Source organism: Lithobates pipiens, unplaced genomic scaffold (genome assembly GCF_037356315.1).
Source record: "Lithobates pipiens isolate NorthernLeopardFrog02 unplaced genomic scaffold, aLitPip1_a1.2 Scaffold_23, whole genome shotgun sequence".
NCBI lineage: Eukaryota > Metazoa > Chordata > Amphibia > Anura > Ranidae > Lithobates > Lithobates pipiens.
The window spans coordinates 67371468-67389397 of NW_027507785.1; the positions used below are offsets into that span (position 1 = coordinate 67371468).

Genomic DNA, 17930 nt, shown 5'->3' on the forward strand with positions numbered 1-17930 from the left:
TACAACTAAGGTATGCAGAATACCATCTCTGAACGCACAACTCTTTGAACCTTGGAGAAGATGGGCTACAGCTGCAGAATACCACACCGGGTGCCACTCCTGTCAGCTAACAGGAAATTAAGGCTACAATTTGCACAGGATCACCAAAATTGGACAAAAGAAGATTGGAAAACAACTTTGTCTGGTCTGACGAATCTCGCTTTCAGCGGCAACATTCAGATAGTAGGGTCAGAATTTGGCCTAAACATGAAAGCCTGGATCCATCCTGCCTTGTATCAACGGTTCAGGCTGGTGGTGGTTTAATGGTGGGGGGGGGGATATTTTCTTGGTACACTTTGGGCAACTTAGTACCAATTGAGTATAGGTTAAATGCCACGGCCTACCCGAGTATTGTTGCTGACCGTGTCCATCCCTCTGTGACTACAGTGTCCCCATCTTCTGATGGCTCCTTCCAGCAGGATAACGCACCATGTCACAAAGCTCCAATCACCTCACCACTGGACAATGAGGTAACTGTACTCCAATGGCTCCACACTCACCACATCTCATCCAATAGAGCACCTTTGCGATGTGGTGAAACAGGAGATTCACATCATGCAGCCGACAAATCTGCAGCAACTGAGTATGGCCATCATGTCACTATGGACCAAAATCTGGGGAATGTTTCCAACAACTTGTTAAATCTATGCCACCAAGAATTAAGGCAGTTCTAAAAGGCTAAAGGGGGTCCAACCCCGTACTAGTAAGGTGTACCTAAAAGTGGCAGGTGAGTATTTACCTAAGACGGGACAAGTAAAGTGTGCCGTCTGTCTTTGGTGTTCCCTTTGCTTGTGAGGACCCAAAACTACAGCCAAACCACCAGAAGCCACCCCTCATCTCTGACTAGCATCCTCCTTGCACCCTTTGATCACCGATGCTCCAGTGTGTTGCCTGGCAGATCTGAATTCGTAGCAAGGGCACCCAGAAGTCCCCCTCCTCCTGAACCAAGCATTCTCCTGCCCAAGACTGTCCTCTGTAGATCATACTGTCCAGACCTCCCTCCACCAAGACCACCTCACCAGCTACCCGGGACAGTCAGATATGTGCAACGTTGAATCCCTGAGCCCTTGTGTTTTTGCTTAATGTGCCATATTGCCACCCTATAGACTTTCTCCTCGATGTGCTATATCGTTGCCCTGTGGCATTGTTATTGCTTGACTTGTCTACGGCTGGGTTATACCACTACACAGTGATCTCGCTGTATGCCTCCCTACATTTCTACTACTTGTAGCCCCACCACTTGCTGCACTCCTCCTATATATCACAGTTCCCTAAATAAACATCCCGCGGGGTTCTGTGATATTTGCCTCTGTGTACTGTCCCCTGCATTTCTAGTTCCTCCGAGTTTATAGCAGACCAGACTAAATCAATTTGAATAAAGACAAGACACGCCAACATCATGGTAAGTATTTTATTATCAAAATTATTACATCTCTTCTGAAAGATCAAATGTTACATCATTGTGTAAAAACTCCACGTGAGTGATGATAGCGGTCGGCTCCTTCCTGCAGCCTCGCATTCCATGTCACGAGGCCGAACAGAAAGTGGAGGCTTGCGATACAGACCCTGTGATGTTTATACACACACATAATATACAGTATACAAGACCCAAAACAAGGGTGACGTGATTTCCATCCCTAACCAGTCTCACAGTTGTAAAAGTCTGGGGGAGAAAAGAAGAAAACAAAAAAAAAAAAGAAAACAACAAAAAAAAAAAAATACAAAAAAAAACAGGCAGTTAAAAGGAATTAAAATAAAATTTGAAGGAAGCAGAAAAAAATATATATTTTTTAGTTTAAAATCTCTTCCTGCTTTTAAAAGGGACTCAATCTTTATTCCAGGGGACAATGCTCTGTAACAGTCACCGAATGAGATTAAAACCTAATTAAAATAAAACAAAAAAGAAAAAAAAAATGCTATTTAGGAGATCTGGATAGAGAGAAAGTGAGCGAGAGAAGGGGGGTTCGTAAAGAATCACAGCATTGTCTTGTGGGAGGGGGAATGAAAAATTTCATGTAGCACCGTGGATTATAACGCCCGTATTGTTAGCTAGCCTACAATGCTTCAATTTGAATATAAAATTAGATAAATATCTGCCAGTTACTACAGTAAACTGAGGGAGAGGAATAATAGCTCCAAACCTGTTCATATGCATTTTTGTTTTAAAAGGTTTGCCTCCCGTCATAGTTACAAAAAGGAAAATAAAACACAAAAAAACAAAAAACAAACAAAAAAAAAAAAACACATAAGCTTATGCTGAAAGGTCTGACAATAATATATCAGGTATAAGCAGCAAAACTACACATTAATCAGCTCCACTGTATACGGTGTCTTGGGGTTTTAGCTGAAGTGGCTGGTAAATTCTCATTTTAATTTTAGCCAGGAGGATATTGAACGGTTTTCACCAGCTCATGCACGGGCTTGCTCAGTGATTTTAAGCTCTTGACACATTATAAGACAGCTGAGGGCTGTGTGAGGTCTTTGCCCTTTTCTGAAAGAAGCATTGGTGGATATAGGAGGAGCTGCCAGATGCATCAAGCACCTGTTTCAGGGATGGCCGATCTCAGATGAGGGCTGGGGGCTCATAATTGGAGTTCGGGTTTAATGCAGCCCATAGTTCTTGATGAACCATGGGGACTACTTTTCATTCAATTTTACTATCTGTAAACTTGCGAATCAAACTAGTATTTTTGGAAAAACTGCGCTGCCAGATGCCCATTTTCTGACTTGGTAGCAAAACGGCTGCAAGGATTTTAATGCAAACCAGTATTTTACGTCTAGCTGGTACAGAAGTAAACTTATCTGGACTTGGCAAATTATGACAAATTGCTGTTAAGTCAAAAGGGTGTCAGTGCTGTCCGTTTAAAAAGGGAAAATCTATCAGGCCTGGCTTACTGTGGTTTGGGGGGGGTGACGGTACCATGTATATATGACTGCAAACTACAGGCCTCACTATGACAAGCAACCAAGGCTGTGCGCTCGGAGGCAGCTAAACGACACTTCTGAATGCAGCAGCACTCTATGCTAAGGCCGCATACAAAGAGGCTGATTAGCTGCAGCCAGTTTGTGTGTGACAAGTAATGACATCCCTGGACACAAGCTGTTATCCAGGGGTGGTCATAGGCTTTATTCTAATGCAACTGCTTATCTGGCCATTCATTTGTGCCACAGCTGTTCCTATGCCAGCAAGAATCCACTCATGAGAATGAGGCCTTAGACCCCTGAGAAGTCTTGGACCCATCACTATATCCCCTCCCCCACCAGGTGTTGTCTTATTAGGTTGACCTCTGATAAAAAGTACGGCTGCAGATTCTGCATATACTTCATAACCAGGATTCCTGAACGCCATGTCCCACTTATGTCCCCAAGCAATTTAAAAGGGACTTTGCCCACTTACAGCTATAGTTTGGAAACCAACGCCACTTCTGAGTAATCCAGGTGGGGGCCAGTTATTGGCTTACTGGGTGTTCATAAAGCAGTTCTGAGGCCCTACAATCAACTTGCTCATTTCTCATTCTCGTTAAGCAGCTCAAGCTTCAGCAAAATGGTACATTTAAAAAATAAAAATAAAAATGCAAGAAGCTTATTTCACACACCGAAAACAGCGGATTGGTAGGGGGTCCCTAAATGATCAGTATCTGTTCACAATGCCCAGAGTTTTCCCATATACATAAAACGTGGACAACCCCTTAACTCTTATCAAAAGGTACACTGCAGTATTTGGTGACAAAACAGCTGTAATCCCAATTACCAGCAATTGCTATAGACAACATTCAATCGGTCTCAAATTCCGGTGCAAACACAATGCCTCTATTAAATGGCCAACATAAAGCACATAGGTTTCATAATTTTTTTGGGAGCCCCGCCCAATACATGTGAAGAACAGAACTTTAAGCACAAAACTTTAAATAAAAAAAAATAAAATAAAAAAGAAGGACATTTTCTTTTTTTCCATACAAAAATATAGGTTATCATTAGGATGCCCGTTACTATACAGCATAGTACAATGCAGCAGTTACCTGGAACATGAACCTGCTTTAGAGTATGTACAGTTGTTACAAAGAACCAAAGCCTATATACAGCCAGCTAACGTTCTTATTCAAAAAAACATAGGAACCGATTCTGCTCTTTACATTGTCAGTTGTCGCAGATCTGCCATGCGTTTACATGAGGTTATTGGGCTTGGGGGGGGGGGGGACAAGAATATTTATCTAAACCCAACTAAGTAGCAAAATGGTTTTGGTATTTGAAATTCGAACTAGACTTCAGTGCAGGTATCTTTTTCAGTTTCAGCAATAAAAAGGCTGATTGCATGAATAGGAATGATCCCAAGGTCTTTGTTGGGCTTCACCATCCTTCAGCCATGTTAGAGGCCCAGGTCACATCCCCACCGCCTCCGATTGTGCTCTGTCATCCCCGGTTATCTTGCATAATCTAGTTTCAGATGAGATCAGGGGGGAGTTCACACATGATTATGGCATTTCATAAAAAAAAAAAAAAGGACACAAACCTACTTTGTAGCGTTATAAGATGGAACTGTGCAAAAGAAAATCTGGGAAGATGACATTGCAGCACACATGGCTGTATTTTTCCTCTATTTTAGCAAATCTGCACTGATGACCAATTAGTTTTAAGGGCCCATATGGAGGGGCTTTTGGAAAAAGCATGGCTTCTTTCCCTATACAACTTAATGGGAATATGCAAAAGCAGATTGGACAACACAGGTCATCTGCACCCCCCATCCTTGATCTTAAATTAAGCAGAATGCACCAAAAAGAGAGTGACTGAGCCTATAAGCAAAAGCCCAAAGCCCCTCAACACGGGTCCCAAAGTTATTCCCCAAGAAACACTTCCACTTGCTCATCATGGGGGTGCTGGTCAGTGATTTATAATCCTCAGATTATTAACAGCTGCAGAAGACTATGGATGCCATTTGAAGTCACCTGTGCGGAGCTATAGCTAGTAGAGTTAGTGTAGCTACTACTAGCTATTCCATGACCTGGATAAAAAGGAGAACCTTTACAGACTATACTGTGCCAAGGTCATCGGGCAAAAAAAAAAAAAACCTGTGGTGAAGATAGCTCATGCAGGCAAATGTTATAAATTACAGAGCAGCCCCAACCATGACTGAAAAGTTGAATTCTTTCCTGGAGAATATCTGAAGAAAAACGTAATGGTCTGCTGTAATCTAAAGCAGTCAATCATACATCAGACTGACCGAACTCTGGCTGCTGAGGGTTACAGGCACATCACTGCGCTATTCAAACCACAAAATGTTACAGACTAGCTGCTGCAAACTTAAATGACAGTCATTAGCTAAGGCTCGTATGGGAACGGCTACTTTTAACATGTAAATCAAGACTTATGACAGAGCAAATGACATCTCGCTACGTGTACAGTATTGTGTTGTGTTGTAATTCAAGCCCCCAAAAACAAAAAAAAAAACTAAAAAAAAAAAAAAAAAAACACACACCTGTATTTTAAGCAAGGTTGACAACTTTCCTACCAGTCTAAGCTTTTTAACACTTCCGATAACAAGAAATAAAAACGTGAAACGAATTTAAAAAAAATAATTCCACAGTCTTGCTGTCAAGAACCCCTTTACCGTTAACCAATGTCGCCTTGCAAATGGAAGTGGCGGTGCCAGATATGGAGGAATGGAGGACAGATCTGCGCGTTTCAGGAATGATTGGCCAAACTGTATAATTCTGGCCCCTACCCCAGATCGCCTCGACACCCCCCCCACCTCACAGAACAAAAAAAAATAACTGGTTATATCCCGATGCTACAAAATATAGGTGCTTCTTTAAACCCCCTTTCTCCTTGCCCTTTTAAATTCATCTTTTCTATTAACCATTTAATTCTTATAAAAGTTGTTTTTACTGCACAAGTGACTACAGGAGGTTTCTGGTGATGGAGAGAAAAACCGAGCAACTGCATGATTTTGAAGGTCTACACAACTTAATTTGATTCTCGAGGTGTTCACTTTTCTTGCAATGTGTAAAGTGTAGAGAGTGGGAGCAGAAACTACCAGCAAGCTTTAGCCTCCACCTTTTACTCAGTCCAAAACCCACCCAAACCAGGCTCCTCTGGAGCAGGTCTGTACCACCCTTTTGATCCATCCCCCACTTTTGGGGCAGATGTTAGGAATGGCTGACAGGATAGTGCTATGCTGTTCTCCCCTCTTAAGCAGTCCTAGGAAAGGCCAGTCTGCGTTTTAACTCCTGAGCCTTGCATCTGCTGCAGTCGGTACTGGTGAACACTAGAGGTGCGCTGTGGATAATGCTGCGGGCTAGACACAGCAGAAATCCTGGAGCCTGACATGTTTATAGTTCGAGAGTCTGATCTGGACCCCTGAGGGGTGGAGTTGCCAGAAGCCCCAGTGCTGGCTTGTGAGTCTGAGGGTAGAGAGTCTGTCCTGAGCAATTGGGCTGGACTTGCCTCACGACTGGGACCTCGATGGTGGAAGCTTTTCCTTGGCTGGCACGTGCCAGCATTGCTCCCATAAAGCTGCTGGCTGTTGTAATACCCAGAGCTCCCTGAACTCTGGGTACTGGGCGAGTCTGTGGAAGCAACATGGGAAGGACTTGAATAAGAAGTGGAAATGACAGACGACTCGCTGTGGCTGTGCCCCGTCCTCTGCAGTGTCCTGTAGTTGTAACCACTGGGCTGAGCAGCTGGGCCGCGGAAAGGTGACGAGCATTGAGAGAGGAGGTTGATCGTCTCTTGTTGAGGACTATCACACTGCAGGAACTAGAAACATAATAGAACAGGTGAGAATTGTGCACAGCTTGTACAAAAAAAAAATCTAAACTGCTAATAAGTATCCAAGAACTATAAATCCTAATATATGCACTATACATTCCTGCAGTATTCAACTGATCAAAGTAATGAAATCCAACTTAAAAAGTGGTTGTAAACCTCAGACATCAAATATAAACAAAGCATATCTCTTTATTCATTGCCATTGTAAGCAAGCTGCTAGCAAGCTTGAAGTACTGAAGAAGACTGCTAGCAGCTTGCTTAAAATGGTGATCAAAATTCCTATTAGGATCTGTGTTCAACATTAACAAAGTGGAGTTGTTTTTTCGTGAATGATTACCTGATAGTTGTATCTGGAAGGGCTGTAGACGACTGGTCCTTTAGAAACGGCCATATTCATCGCCTCCGAGTCTCCATCCTCTGTGATAAAAACAAATTCATGTTAAGATGGAAAACCACTACATGATTTCTGCAAGTCTTGCATAAGAAAATGAAAGGTGGGGTGGGAGGGAAATGCACGGTCTTTAAATGCACTCATGTACTGAGGGCTGTCCTGAGAATCACTAAGTAGGACCGGGGAGGGGGGGGGGGGGGGCACAGCAGGTAGGGCAAGGGGGCCTCTCCCATCCCCCTCTCACCCACCCCCTCTTTCAGCCCCCTCCTTGCATGCAGGAGGAACCAAGTGGACACTGACCAACAGTTGACAGCAAATGAGAGTTAGTGATCCCAAAGAAGCAATGCCACTGAACCCATCAACCCCCACCACTGCAACTCATCCCATCCTCAAAGTGAAGGACTACAGATCCCAGCATGAATCAGAGATCTTAGTTACAACCTTAGGATCTCACGGGTTCATGCTGGGACTTGTAGTCCTTCAATTTTGGAGGGAGTCACATCCTTAGATCTGAGGAATTAATGTTGGAACTTAATTCCTTAATTTTTTGGGGGAAAAAAAATAAATCTATATCTATATATATATATATATATATATATATATACACATCTCATTTTATGTTGTCCCCCCTAAATATGAAAGCTGAAGATGCCACAGAGTATTGGGGGGGCTGCGGCTGCTGCACACTGAACGTTTTATCTTATTGCTCAGAATGCATTAAGAAAAAAAAAAAAAAAACAAACACCTGCCTTAACCCTGTATATTAAATGTTTTTGGCAGATCCTGGAGACTTAAGGCATAATACCAGGCAAAAATATTTATTACAGGTGATTCTATAGTGACCTCAATTTACGTAGCTCATATTAATAATATATATATATATATATATAGTAAAATATAAAACAAAAATGAATAGCCCAAAATAAGAAACCAATAAAACCAGCCTTTGCTTCATCAATCCAGATACATCTCCTGTAGTACCTATCCACCACTGAATGCTTCAGTCTGATGGCTAGCCTCAAGCAACCCTCTTCCTGAGTCCTGGTTATCTTGGATAAGAACCCCATCCCCATGACTGGACAATGGAAAGATGCAGCAGTGATAAGCTTGTATCTTTCACTTTTTCGCCATGTTACGTTGTCTTTTCTATATACCTAGAGTTTAGGCTTAAACCACCTAATATCTAGATTTCACAGGTCGACACACCAGTCTCCGCCAATACGTAGGCCTTATTACAAATTTTGGGAGGCAGAATAAGACACAGGAAAAGCACGGCTTTAGGGGACAACTGATACTATTGCGGAAAGATGTCCATAGAGCAGATTTTTCTTTTTTTTTCTTTCTTGCACTACAACATTTACAGATGTGTTAACTCAAGTAAGGCCCAGTCTGAAGTGTTTTCATAGTTACCAGATTCTCTGTCCAGACTACTTTCTCTGGAAGGTGATCGCTCTCCCCGTTGTGGCACTTTCACCCCACTTCGCAAGACGCGCTCCAGGATTCCCTGCCCCTCACGTAGCCGCTCCACTGATGTTGGAACCATCCTGCCAATACATACAATGCATGGATTATCAGCAGACATAAATGCTAATAAGACTTACAACTAACCACTTGAGCTCCAGGAGCCCCCCCCCCTTCATGACGGCCCATTTTATTTTTATATAATATATATATATATATATATATATATATATATATATATATATATATATATATATATATATATATATATATATATATATATATATATATATATATATTCACACAAACAGAACTCTCTGTGGTATTTGATCACCACCGGGTTTATTTTTTTGCAATAAAGATGAAAGACCAGAAATGTTGAAAAAAAAAAGAAAGTTTACTTTCTGCTATAAAACCCATCCAATTTTAAATTGTAAAGCAGATCTGTGATTAGAGCATAGCATAGGTGGACCCTGCTCCGGTCCTAGATGTTGTGCTTTTGAGAACAATTTCCCGCACAATTATGAATGAGTCATTTTTAAATGATAATATTTTTTATGATACAGGATCAATCAATATTAACACAGACTAAAAATAGGATATTTATTCACCAGGCGTATTCATAATTTTTTTTAAATATGTATAGGTTGACAGAAATAAATCTTACATAAAACAACAAAAATCAATTGAAACCCCCGCTAATGTTAGTGTTGTACTTTTTAAAAGGCGCAAAATGATAAAAATTCCCCGTAGAGTGAATAAACGTGTGTGTATGTGTAATCGTCATTTTATAATACAGAAGCGTCTATTATAAAATGACGATTGGACAGAACGCCGTTACTATACTGCAGGCAAGTAAGTTATAAACAGCGTGAAATTTTTTACAAGTAATGAGGACAGGGATAGGTTTGTTGAGTAAAGCCTCACAAGGATCTCCAGTGATGGTTTTTAGGGAAGAATGTGAATGGGGTTGCATATTCAGATTAAAGGTTTAGATGTTTTAGGGCAGTGCCACCAAACAGATTATGGTGGTTTATAGTGGACTTTTTTGGGGACCAGTGAGTGGCACCAATACAGTAATCAGTGCTAAAAAAAATATACTGTTATTGTACTGACACTGGCAGTAACATTTACCGTGATCAAGGGGTTAAATGTGTAATGTGTGTATTATGTGCAGATTTTACTAACAGATATTGGTTTCTTACCCCTGCTTTGGTGATCCAGTATGAATACAGTATTGGAATCATTAGAACCCTACTTTTCCATGTTCCCACCCCTTTCCAGACACACAACTCAAGTGAGTGTAATTAGTCTCTTAAATTCTCATCACCGGAAAAAGATGACCCCATTGGAAGATATTCCCTCTATTCTTCTTCCCTTGACAAATGTAGTTTTGGATTCCTGGCCTGGTCACCAGGACAGAGGGGAATATCTCCTATAAAGACAGCAATAAAATCTGGACAGAGGTTTTATTTCCCAGACCATCTAAAAGTTTTATTAAATGTTAAAATATTAAATACCCTTTAGGCTGACTGCATAATTTATATCTAAAAGACTTCAGACCAGACGTTTCGTTCAACTTCTAGGACTAGGTACCTAATTCTCAAAATTCCAATGCAAATTTATGTTTTACTTACCAGCGGCTACTGATGTTTTCCACCGTCTTACTCGGACCAGAGCTCACTGTCCTCACTTCGGTAGGGCTGACTTCTTCGATCTGAGGCATAGATGAATGGGATGGAGAAGAGAAGCCACTATGCGGGGAAGATGGTGCCTGGAGCTGCAACCCAACAGACAGGTCTGTGTCAGAAATGGAGCCGTTGCTGCTTTGACGAGTTGGAGTCCCAGCACAACAGCGTATTATGTCTCCGCCAGGGGAAGACGTCACCTCCTTGGCTTCCTGCTTCCTCTTCCGATACTCTAAGAGTGATACCTGCATGACAAATAAATTCATAAACCTTCAGATGCCCAAGAAAGAGAACTATAGTTGTGCCTCCCCATCTGTGATGTCAGAAACCAAAAACTTCAGATTTCAGGTTTGTTTACAAGCGGTTACTGGCTCGTAAAGCAGCTGGTTTAATCGGCTGCTTTGGAGTGTAGAGGAGAGACCTGGGGTCTAATAGACCACAGATCTTTCCATAAAGAGGACCTGTCATTGCCCAATGCTATAACAAGAGATGTTGTTTATCCTTTGTTAAAGCAATAAAGTACCAAAAAAAACAAAAAAAACAAAAAAAAACAGTGTACAAGAAAAAATGAAAATACATTTTCTCTCTCCCCCCATCCCCCCACGCTCATGAGCAAATGTGAATGCACACATAGGTTCTGCATCCATATGTGAGCAGTGAATGTACCCACAAATGTAAGGTATCACTGCGAGAGTGAGCAATAATTTTAGAGCGCTAAACTGGTAGCTTTTAAAGTGGGAGTAAATTCCCTTGATTGATTTTTAGGAGATAATTTACATGCAAAGCCACAGGGCACATCGACTCTGAGGGTACGGGTTATCCTTCAGAGTCCTGTACAGTGAACAGCAGCTCCCCTACGCGTTCCTGGAAGTGACATCACCGACCAGGAAGAAAGACCGGGATGAAAAATGGTGGCAGCTTGCCACTGGAGGGCTTCGTTTTAAGGCAAGTTTTACATATTGTGCAATGCATACTAGCACATTATAACTTTGCCTTGTAGGTTTAAAAAATAAAGCTAGTGGTTTACTACCACTTTAAATGTTTTTAAAGTGTAATTTATAGCTAATTTATGGGCGTGACATTCTGGGTATCCATTTACTCGGTGCAACATTTTTCATATTTTAGTCAAAAATTGGATACGATATTGTATTTGTATGCACTAAAACTCATAAAAAATTTATTTTTTCCTGAAAATTTGCATTTGATAAACCACTGTGCACATATCATGCAACAACCACCATTTTATTCTCCAGGACCTCAGCTTAAAAATACATGTTTATGGGCTCTATGTAATCTTCTAGCCACCCAAAAAAAAAAAAAAAAAAAAAGATTTTTACATGTATGAGAGAAAAGTCAGAATTGGCCCGAACTGGGGGTAGTTAAACTGTAAACCAATGTCCTAAAAAAAAAAACGCAGGCAACATTTTTTTCTTTAGTTTTGGACAGTGTGAGAAAATCACTGAACGGCAAAGAAACAAAAACGGATTTCAGTAAAATGGTAAAAGGTCAGGACAGGAACCAGAACAGGAAGTTCTGACTTACAAAGGGACAGGATGCAAGAATCTACCTGGAGTCGCTAAAAGCAATACAAATTTGACAGAGTTCTAGATTAAAAATGATATCCAAAACAGAATCATAGATCTATTATAATGTATATCCGTTACGAATGAGTTTGGGCTGGATTTGGGTTTCACTTTATAAACGGAACATTACCTTTTTCCTTTGTGGTGGGTTCTGAGGAGAAGACCTGATGCCCTCACAAGTTCTTTCGCTGCAAGGAGACATGGATCCCTGTGCAGATTCTTTTAAAAGTCCAGGACCTGCTCTGTTATAAAAGGCCTCCACCGGAGAGCCACAGTACATATCTGATTGGGAAGGCTTCCTTTCTCCGACAAGAGGTGAGCCCCGTAATGAGCCATCTGCCCGGGGCATAGCATTTAATGGGGAGAAAGCATACATTAAATTGAACTCAGTCCTGAAAGTCTGTTCCGAAGTTCTTAGCAGCATTGAGCCTTCTCCGGATTTTCCAAGAACATTTGACTCAGATGAGACACCGTACGGCAGAGACGTGCTAGGTGACTGAGCAGCAAGATCGGATAGGCCCGTGGTGACAGTAGTTTGGTGCTCTTGGCAATTTTCTACAGATACATCCAAGAAAGTGGGCTTTACCAGGTCAACATCAGGCCGAAGACAAGGCTGAGATGAGGAGCAAAGACGATGAAGGGGTGAAGAAAAAAAAAAAAAGACAGAATGAAATAAATTAGTTACATTTTTCAAGCAAGCAACACAAATTAACTCTGAACCAGCAATCAAAAATCAGTTTTTTATAAATAAGATGGGGTTGATTTACTAAAGCTGGCGCGCCGTCAATGTGGTGCATCTCTGGAGAGAAACCAATCAGCTTCCAGTTTGTTTTTTTTTGTCAACGCTTAATTGAACAAGCGGACTTTAGAAGCCGATTAGCTACCATACACAACTGCACCCAATTTTGCACTTTCCAGTTTTAGTAACCCAAAGTCTCTCAAACTGGTCCTCCTAAGCTCACACTCTGTAGAGAAATCACATTGAATTAGCATGATTGGCAGCTAATAAATGGCATTGAGCTCTTAACTTGCTAGATGGTGGTACTTCTGGACTAGGACTGGGTTTGGAAAACGTGCTTAAAAAAAAGGAACTGAACTGTGGAAGCTGTGCCAAAAGGGGCAAACAGAGGGCAATGGAAAGTCACCAGTATTGGAAGTAGGCTGATCATTTCTCTGTTCCCGATTTGAGAAGCCTTATTCTGGACTATGCATTTGTGAAGGCGGCCATCTTAGAGCAGCAGTGTTTTGCTTACTTAAAGCTGCCTCAATGACTATAGATCTCATGACCGGTGGGAGTAAGATTTAAGAAGTTGCAGAAGTGGAGGGAGCAGAAAATCCTTGCACTGCAGGTCCTCAGGTACTGCTTTCCCTCCAACAAGGAGAACCGTAAGCAGTAGCAAAGACATCACCAAATCTCTAGCCGCTCAGAGGAAATTGCCTGGGATTTCACACTGCTGGTACGCAGCTATGAGGCTAAGGCACAGTAAGGTAAAATGGCAAAAAGTCAATTTTTCAGACTACCACTTAGGCAAAATAAACATATCCAGATGATCCCTTGTTTGCAAACCATTTTTTTTTTTTAGTTCAGGTCCATTTTCAAGTACAGTATTCAGTTCAAAGCCATCTGTTTTCTATCACATTTTTGGTAAACAAGTGATTGAGGAAAGGACAAAATGCAAACACCATAATGATCAATAGTACTTTATGCAAGGACAAATCTTCTGTCCTCCTCAAATAAGGTCGGGAAAAACTTAAAAAGTGCTACATGGTAATGGGCTGTTCTCTAAACTTCCTGTTGTCCCAGTAGCAGTGAGAAGCTAAAGAACTATCCTACTGTTGCTTAGTCATTTCTCAATTTGGTCAAAAATATGGAAAAAAGGGACCTAAACATGACTGAAAGAAATATCCTAGGCAGCAGGTAGCCAATGTACCAAAAAAAAATAAAAATGTAACTTAGTTGGTGCTTTATATCTTTTGATCTTTTTCTATTAGAGAAGCACCATCAGGTGACTGTGGACTAAAAAAAATAGAAATGGACTAATCACCTGAAGTCAACAATATCAACCACTGGATCTAAACAAGCTTGTGAGCTCATGCCTTAAAAGAAGTCATTTATGACTGAATGCCTACAAGCTCAAACATTGGGGAGTGCGCAAAATCTGGTGCAGCTCTGCATAGAAACCAATCAGCTTCCAGGTTTTTTTTTTATTTTTATTTATCAAAGCTTAATTGAACAAGCCGACGTAAGCAGCCGATTGGCTACCATGCAGAGCTGCACCAGATTTTGCACTTTCACGTTTTTAGTAAATCAACCCCAATGTGTGCTTGTCATTAGTGCATACATTTCAACTTGTTAGCAAATATCAGGTGAGTGGGCACCAAAAGTTCACCAACTGGTTGCTGTGGGTTAATAAAGCACCTAAAGTAGAACTCTTGCCTGACAAGAAGTAGTCATATTTAACTGGACTTGCTCTATAATATCGAAGATGGTTTGCTACACATTTCAAGCAGCCTATTCAGTTCTGAATGTCAAGAACATATACAATAGAAATACCGAGGTATGTTCCCGACACGCATCAGAACTGAAGAATCTGCTTAGAACAGCTATTAAAAGTCTTAACCTACAACCGGCTATACCATGGATATCGGGACACATGAGGCCCGTCACAGACCACTCCTTTTTTCTAAGAATTGGATATACTAGGGACAGGATGGAACCTTTTGAGTTTTGACTAATGTCCATAGACAAAAGAAAAAAAACAAACATGATGGGGTCCGAACCTTCACTTTATCCAAAATAAAAAAAAATTACTTTAGGAGTTCAGTAATAAACTTGAAGAAATAAAGCTAAAAGGGGTTTCAGCAAGCTTCCATGCAGTGCAAAATAAATAAAAAAAAAAATGCAGAGGAGAATGGCATGCATGTTGAATTACCGTAAATGTTTTTTTGCAAAAACAGCACTCACATTTCTTACTACATCAGCACATGCGTGTCTTCATGCAAATCATTACAAGGTGACAGAGGCTGATCTGATACTGTTCTCTTTTTTATAGTCTCTACTATTTTACAAAACTCAAACAGTGAGGAAAGCTCAATTTCATGTAGACTTTTAGGATTAAAAATAAAATTCATATTTTAAAGATAAAGGAAAGGCATTCATTATTCATGGCACATTGTCGTTAAAGAAAATTTATATTTTCTACATATAAATTGTCTTTTTTTTTTTTTTTTACTTTTTATGCTAAACATCTCTTTTTAAACAAATACGAGATGCTAAGCTTGAGGGTTTCACATTGACTACCTGCAACTCCAAGCAAAAATGATATTGTATAGCAGTTAAAAAGACCTGAATAGTAAGGATCCGACAACCACAACAGACAGCGGTGTCAGAGGTGGGATGTACCTCCTACCCCTTTAGGGACAGGACTGTGTGGCCAAGTTGGTTATACTGGCCCAGCAATTAGTCATAAAGGCAGAAGTGGTGTTTTTTTTTGTTTTTTTAGTTAAGTCCAGCATGGTCTGCTAGCTGCGTTTTACACTCTGCACTAACTGTTCACATCAAAGGAATATTTACCTTAAAGTCAACTCCAGCTAAAACTTGTGGCATCACAGCACTGAGTTCATCTGCCTTCCAGCACTGGGTACCAACCAAGACACTATGGGTTGACTGGCGCGTTCAAAATCTTTTGCAGCTCTGGGGAGAAACCAATCAGCTTCCAGGTTTTTTTCCTCAAAGCTTAAGATGAAGTTAGAAGCCGATTGGCTACAATGCACAGCTGCAACAGATTTTGCAATCTCCCGTTTTAGTAAATCAACCCCTATGTTCTCCCTTTGTGCGGGTTCCCTCTGGGTACATATGCATGTGAGACATGGGACTTAAGATTGTAAGCTCCTTGAGGGCAGGGACTGATGTGGATGAACAGTAAACCAAACACCTGTAATAAAATGTATTTCTGTCCAGGTATTCCACCGGATTTTCTTTTCCTCTTCTGCACTCAGACATAAAAACCCCAGAGGCCCCAAGGGCCCTTTCACACTCTTTTTCAAAAATGCATATCACATTTTTAATACATTTTTGATGCGTTTTTGGTTTCCTTACTTCCAGTACGCACTTGTGAAACATGGATGTGACTAAAAAATAAATAAAAATGCACCAAAAACCCAGATGAAGTGCACATTTGATGCATTCCCATTGACTAAGGGGACTAAGGTGCCCTTTTTTGGTGCGGTTTTGAAAAAGGACACCAAGGATGCAGCATGCAAGACTTTTTAAAACAGCACAGCGATATTAACAGTTATACAGGAATTAAGGCTCCATTCACACTTGAACGACTCCAAAGTTGTGGCGACTTAGGCGTGCAAACCTGACGCAACTTTGGATGGGTGTAAGGCTGGCCATACATTATACAATTTTCTTGTGCAACTTTCCTTTAGATTTACCAAAACCATATAATAGGCGGTCAAACCTAAACACTTTCAATTTGTATGCAATCAGGCAGGTCCTTCTACTACATAGTTGAAGGTAAATCTAAAGAAAATAGATTAAGAGAATTGTATGGTGTATGGCCAGCTTACCTTGGATACGACTGACTTTGACCAGTAATAATGGACAGCCGTTACATTGTATAACATTTAGGTACAACTTTCATGCAACTTTTGAGGATTAACATTGAAGTCTATAGCCCTAAAGCTGCAAGAAAGTTGGACCAAAGTAGTGCATGCACTACTTTGAAGTTGCTGCAACTTTAAGTTGCACATAAAAGAATGGTCATCATTGGAAAACATGGGGAATGTCTTGTCATACGACTTTCTATGCTCAAAGAGAGACAAAGCATGACAATGGACAAAGGTCTTTACCTTTCCTGGCTCTGCCCAGAATTGGAAAAAAAAAAAAAACACACACATTTTGGCTGTAGTTAGGCTTTACGGCTCAAAAGTGTGAGACCCATTTAGCACAAAATCAACATAAAAAATAAAAATAAAAAAAAATCAACTGGACTGCCATTTTCAAAATGTGCCCTAGAACTGCATTCCTCTAACACCCCCATGCTTTCTCTGTCCCTCCATTAAACAGCTGAGCAGACCATGGTAGACATGCATATGACATTTCTAGGCCTCACCAAAAACATGAAACTGAGCAAATTAGGTATACTTTTATTCAATATTTTTTTTTCTCCATAAATGTTTTCATCTAGATATTGTTATCCCATGAGAATACACAAGTGGGAGAGTTACACTTCCACTGCCCACACACTGAACACCTAAAGCAACAGACATATTGGCGATAACTACCTCTGGTGAAAGGGACTCAGGCCTATGCGCTGGGGAGCTCTCGGGGGAGGATATGTTCTAGAGGAGGGAAAAGCAACTTGTTATTCAGCTATTCAAACACGCACAACAGCAAAATAAAATAAAATTAAAAAAAATCCATCATGTAGCCACAGCTATTACTTATTACTAAACACATTCAGTGTGAACTGTTATTTGTGACAATACCTGCAAGAGGAATAAATTACAGGGGTAAAAAATTAAAAGGGGTTGTAAAGGTCCGTGTTTTTTTCACCTTAATGCATCCTATGCATTAAGGTGAAAGAACACCTGGCAGTCAGCGGTCCCCCAGCCCCCGTTTTACTTACCTGAACCCCTTCAGTCGGGGGGGGGGGGATGCACTGTCTCTCCATAGGCTCCCGGCTCTTGAATGGATAGATTGATCGCAGTGCAGCCATTGGCTCCCGCTGCTGTCAATCAAATCCAATGACGTGGGCGCCGGGGGGCGGGACGGGTCCTGCATTCGGCCTCTCTGGATGCCGAATGCTGGACGCGGGAGTGCGCCCGCAAGGTAACCCCCCTGGGAGATCTTAACGGGAAGGAGCCCACAAGGGACCCCAGAAGACGAGGTTCTGGGTCACTCTGTGCAAAAGGAGCTTCACAGTGGAGGTAAGTTTACTATATCTTATATAGTAAAGTTACCCTTACAAATCACTTTAAGGTGCTTTATGGGCA

General features: G+C 41.1%; 1 protein-coding gene across 2 annotated transcripts in view; it reads right to left on the minus strand.

The window, feature by feature from the left end:
• Positions 1–1436: 1436 nt before the first annotated feature.
• Positions 1437–17930, minus strand: part of SETD5 (SET domain containing 5) — a 61203-nt gene continuing 44709 nt past the window's right edge. The window contains exons 18-23 of one of the 2 annotated variants that reach the window (XM_077451805.1): positions 17220–17276; positions 12058–12540; positions 10294–10589; positions 8606–8739; positions 7142–7221; positions 1437–6792 (exon numbers count right to left, since the gene is read on the minus strand). In XM_077451805.1, the coding sequence (XP_077307931.1) occupies positions 6235–6792; positions 7142–7221; positions 8606–8739; positions 10294–10589; positions 12058–12540; positions 17220–17276 (1608 nt within the window). In that variant the 3' untranslated portion in view covers positions 1437–6234. The remainder of the gene's footprint in view (positions 6793–7141; positions 7222–8605; positions 8740–10293; positions 10590–12057; positions 12541–17219; positions 17277–17930) is intronic. The other variant, XM_077451807.1, reaches the window with a different exon arrangement.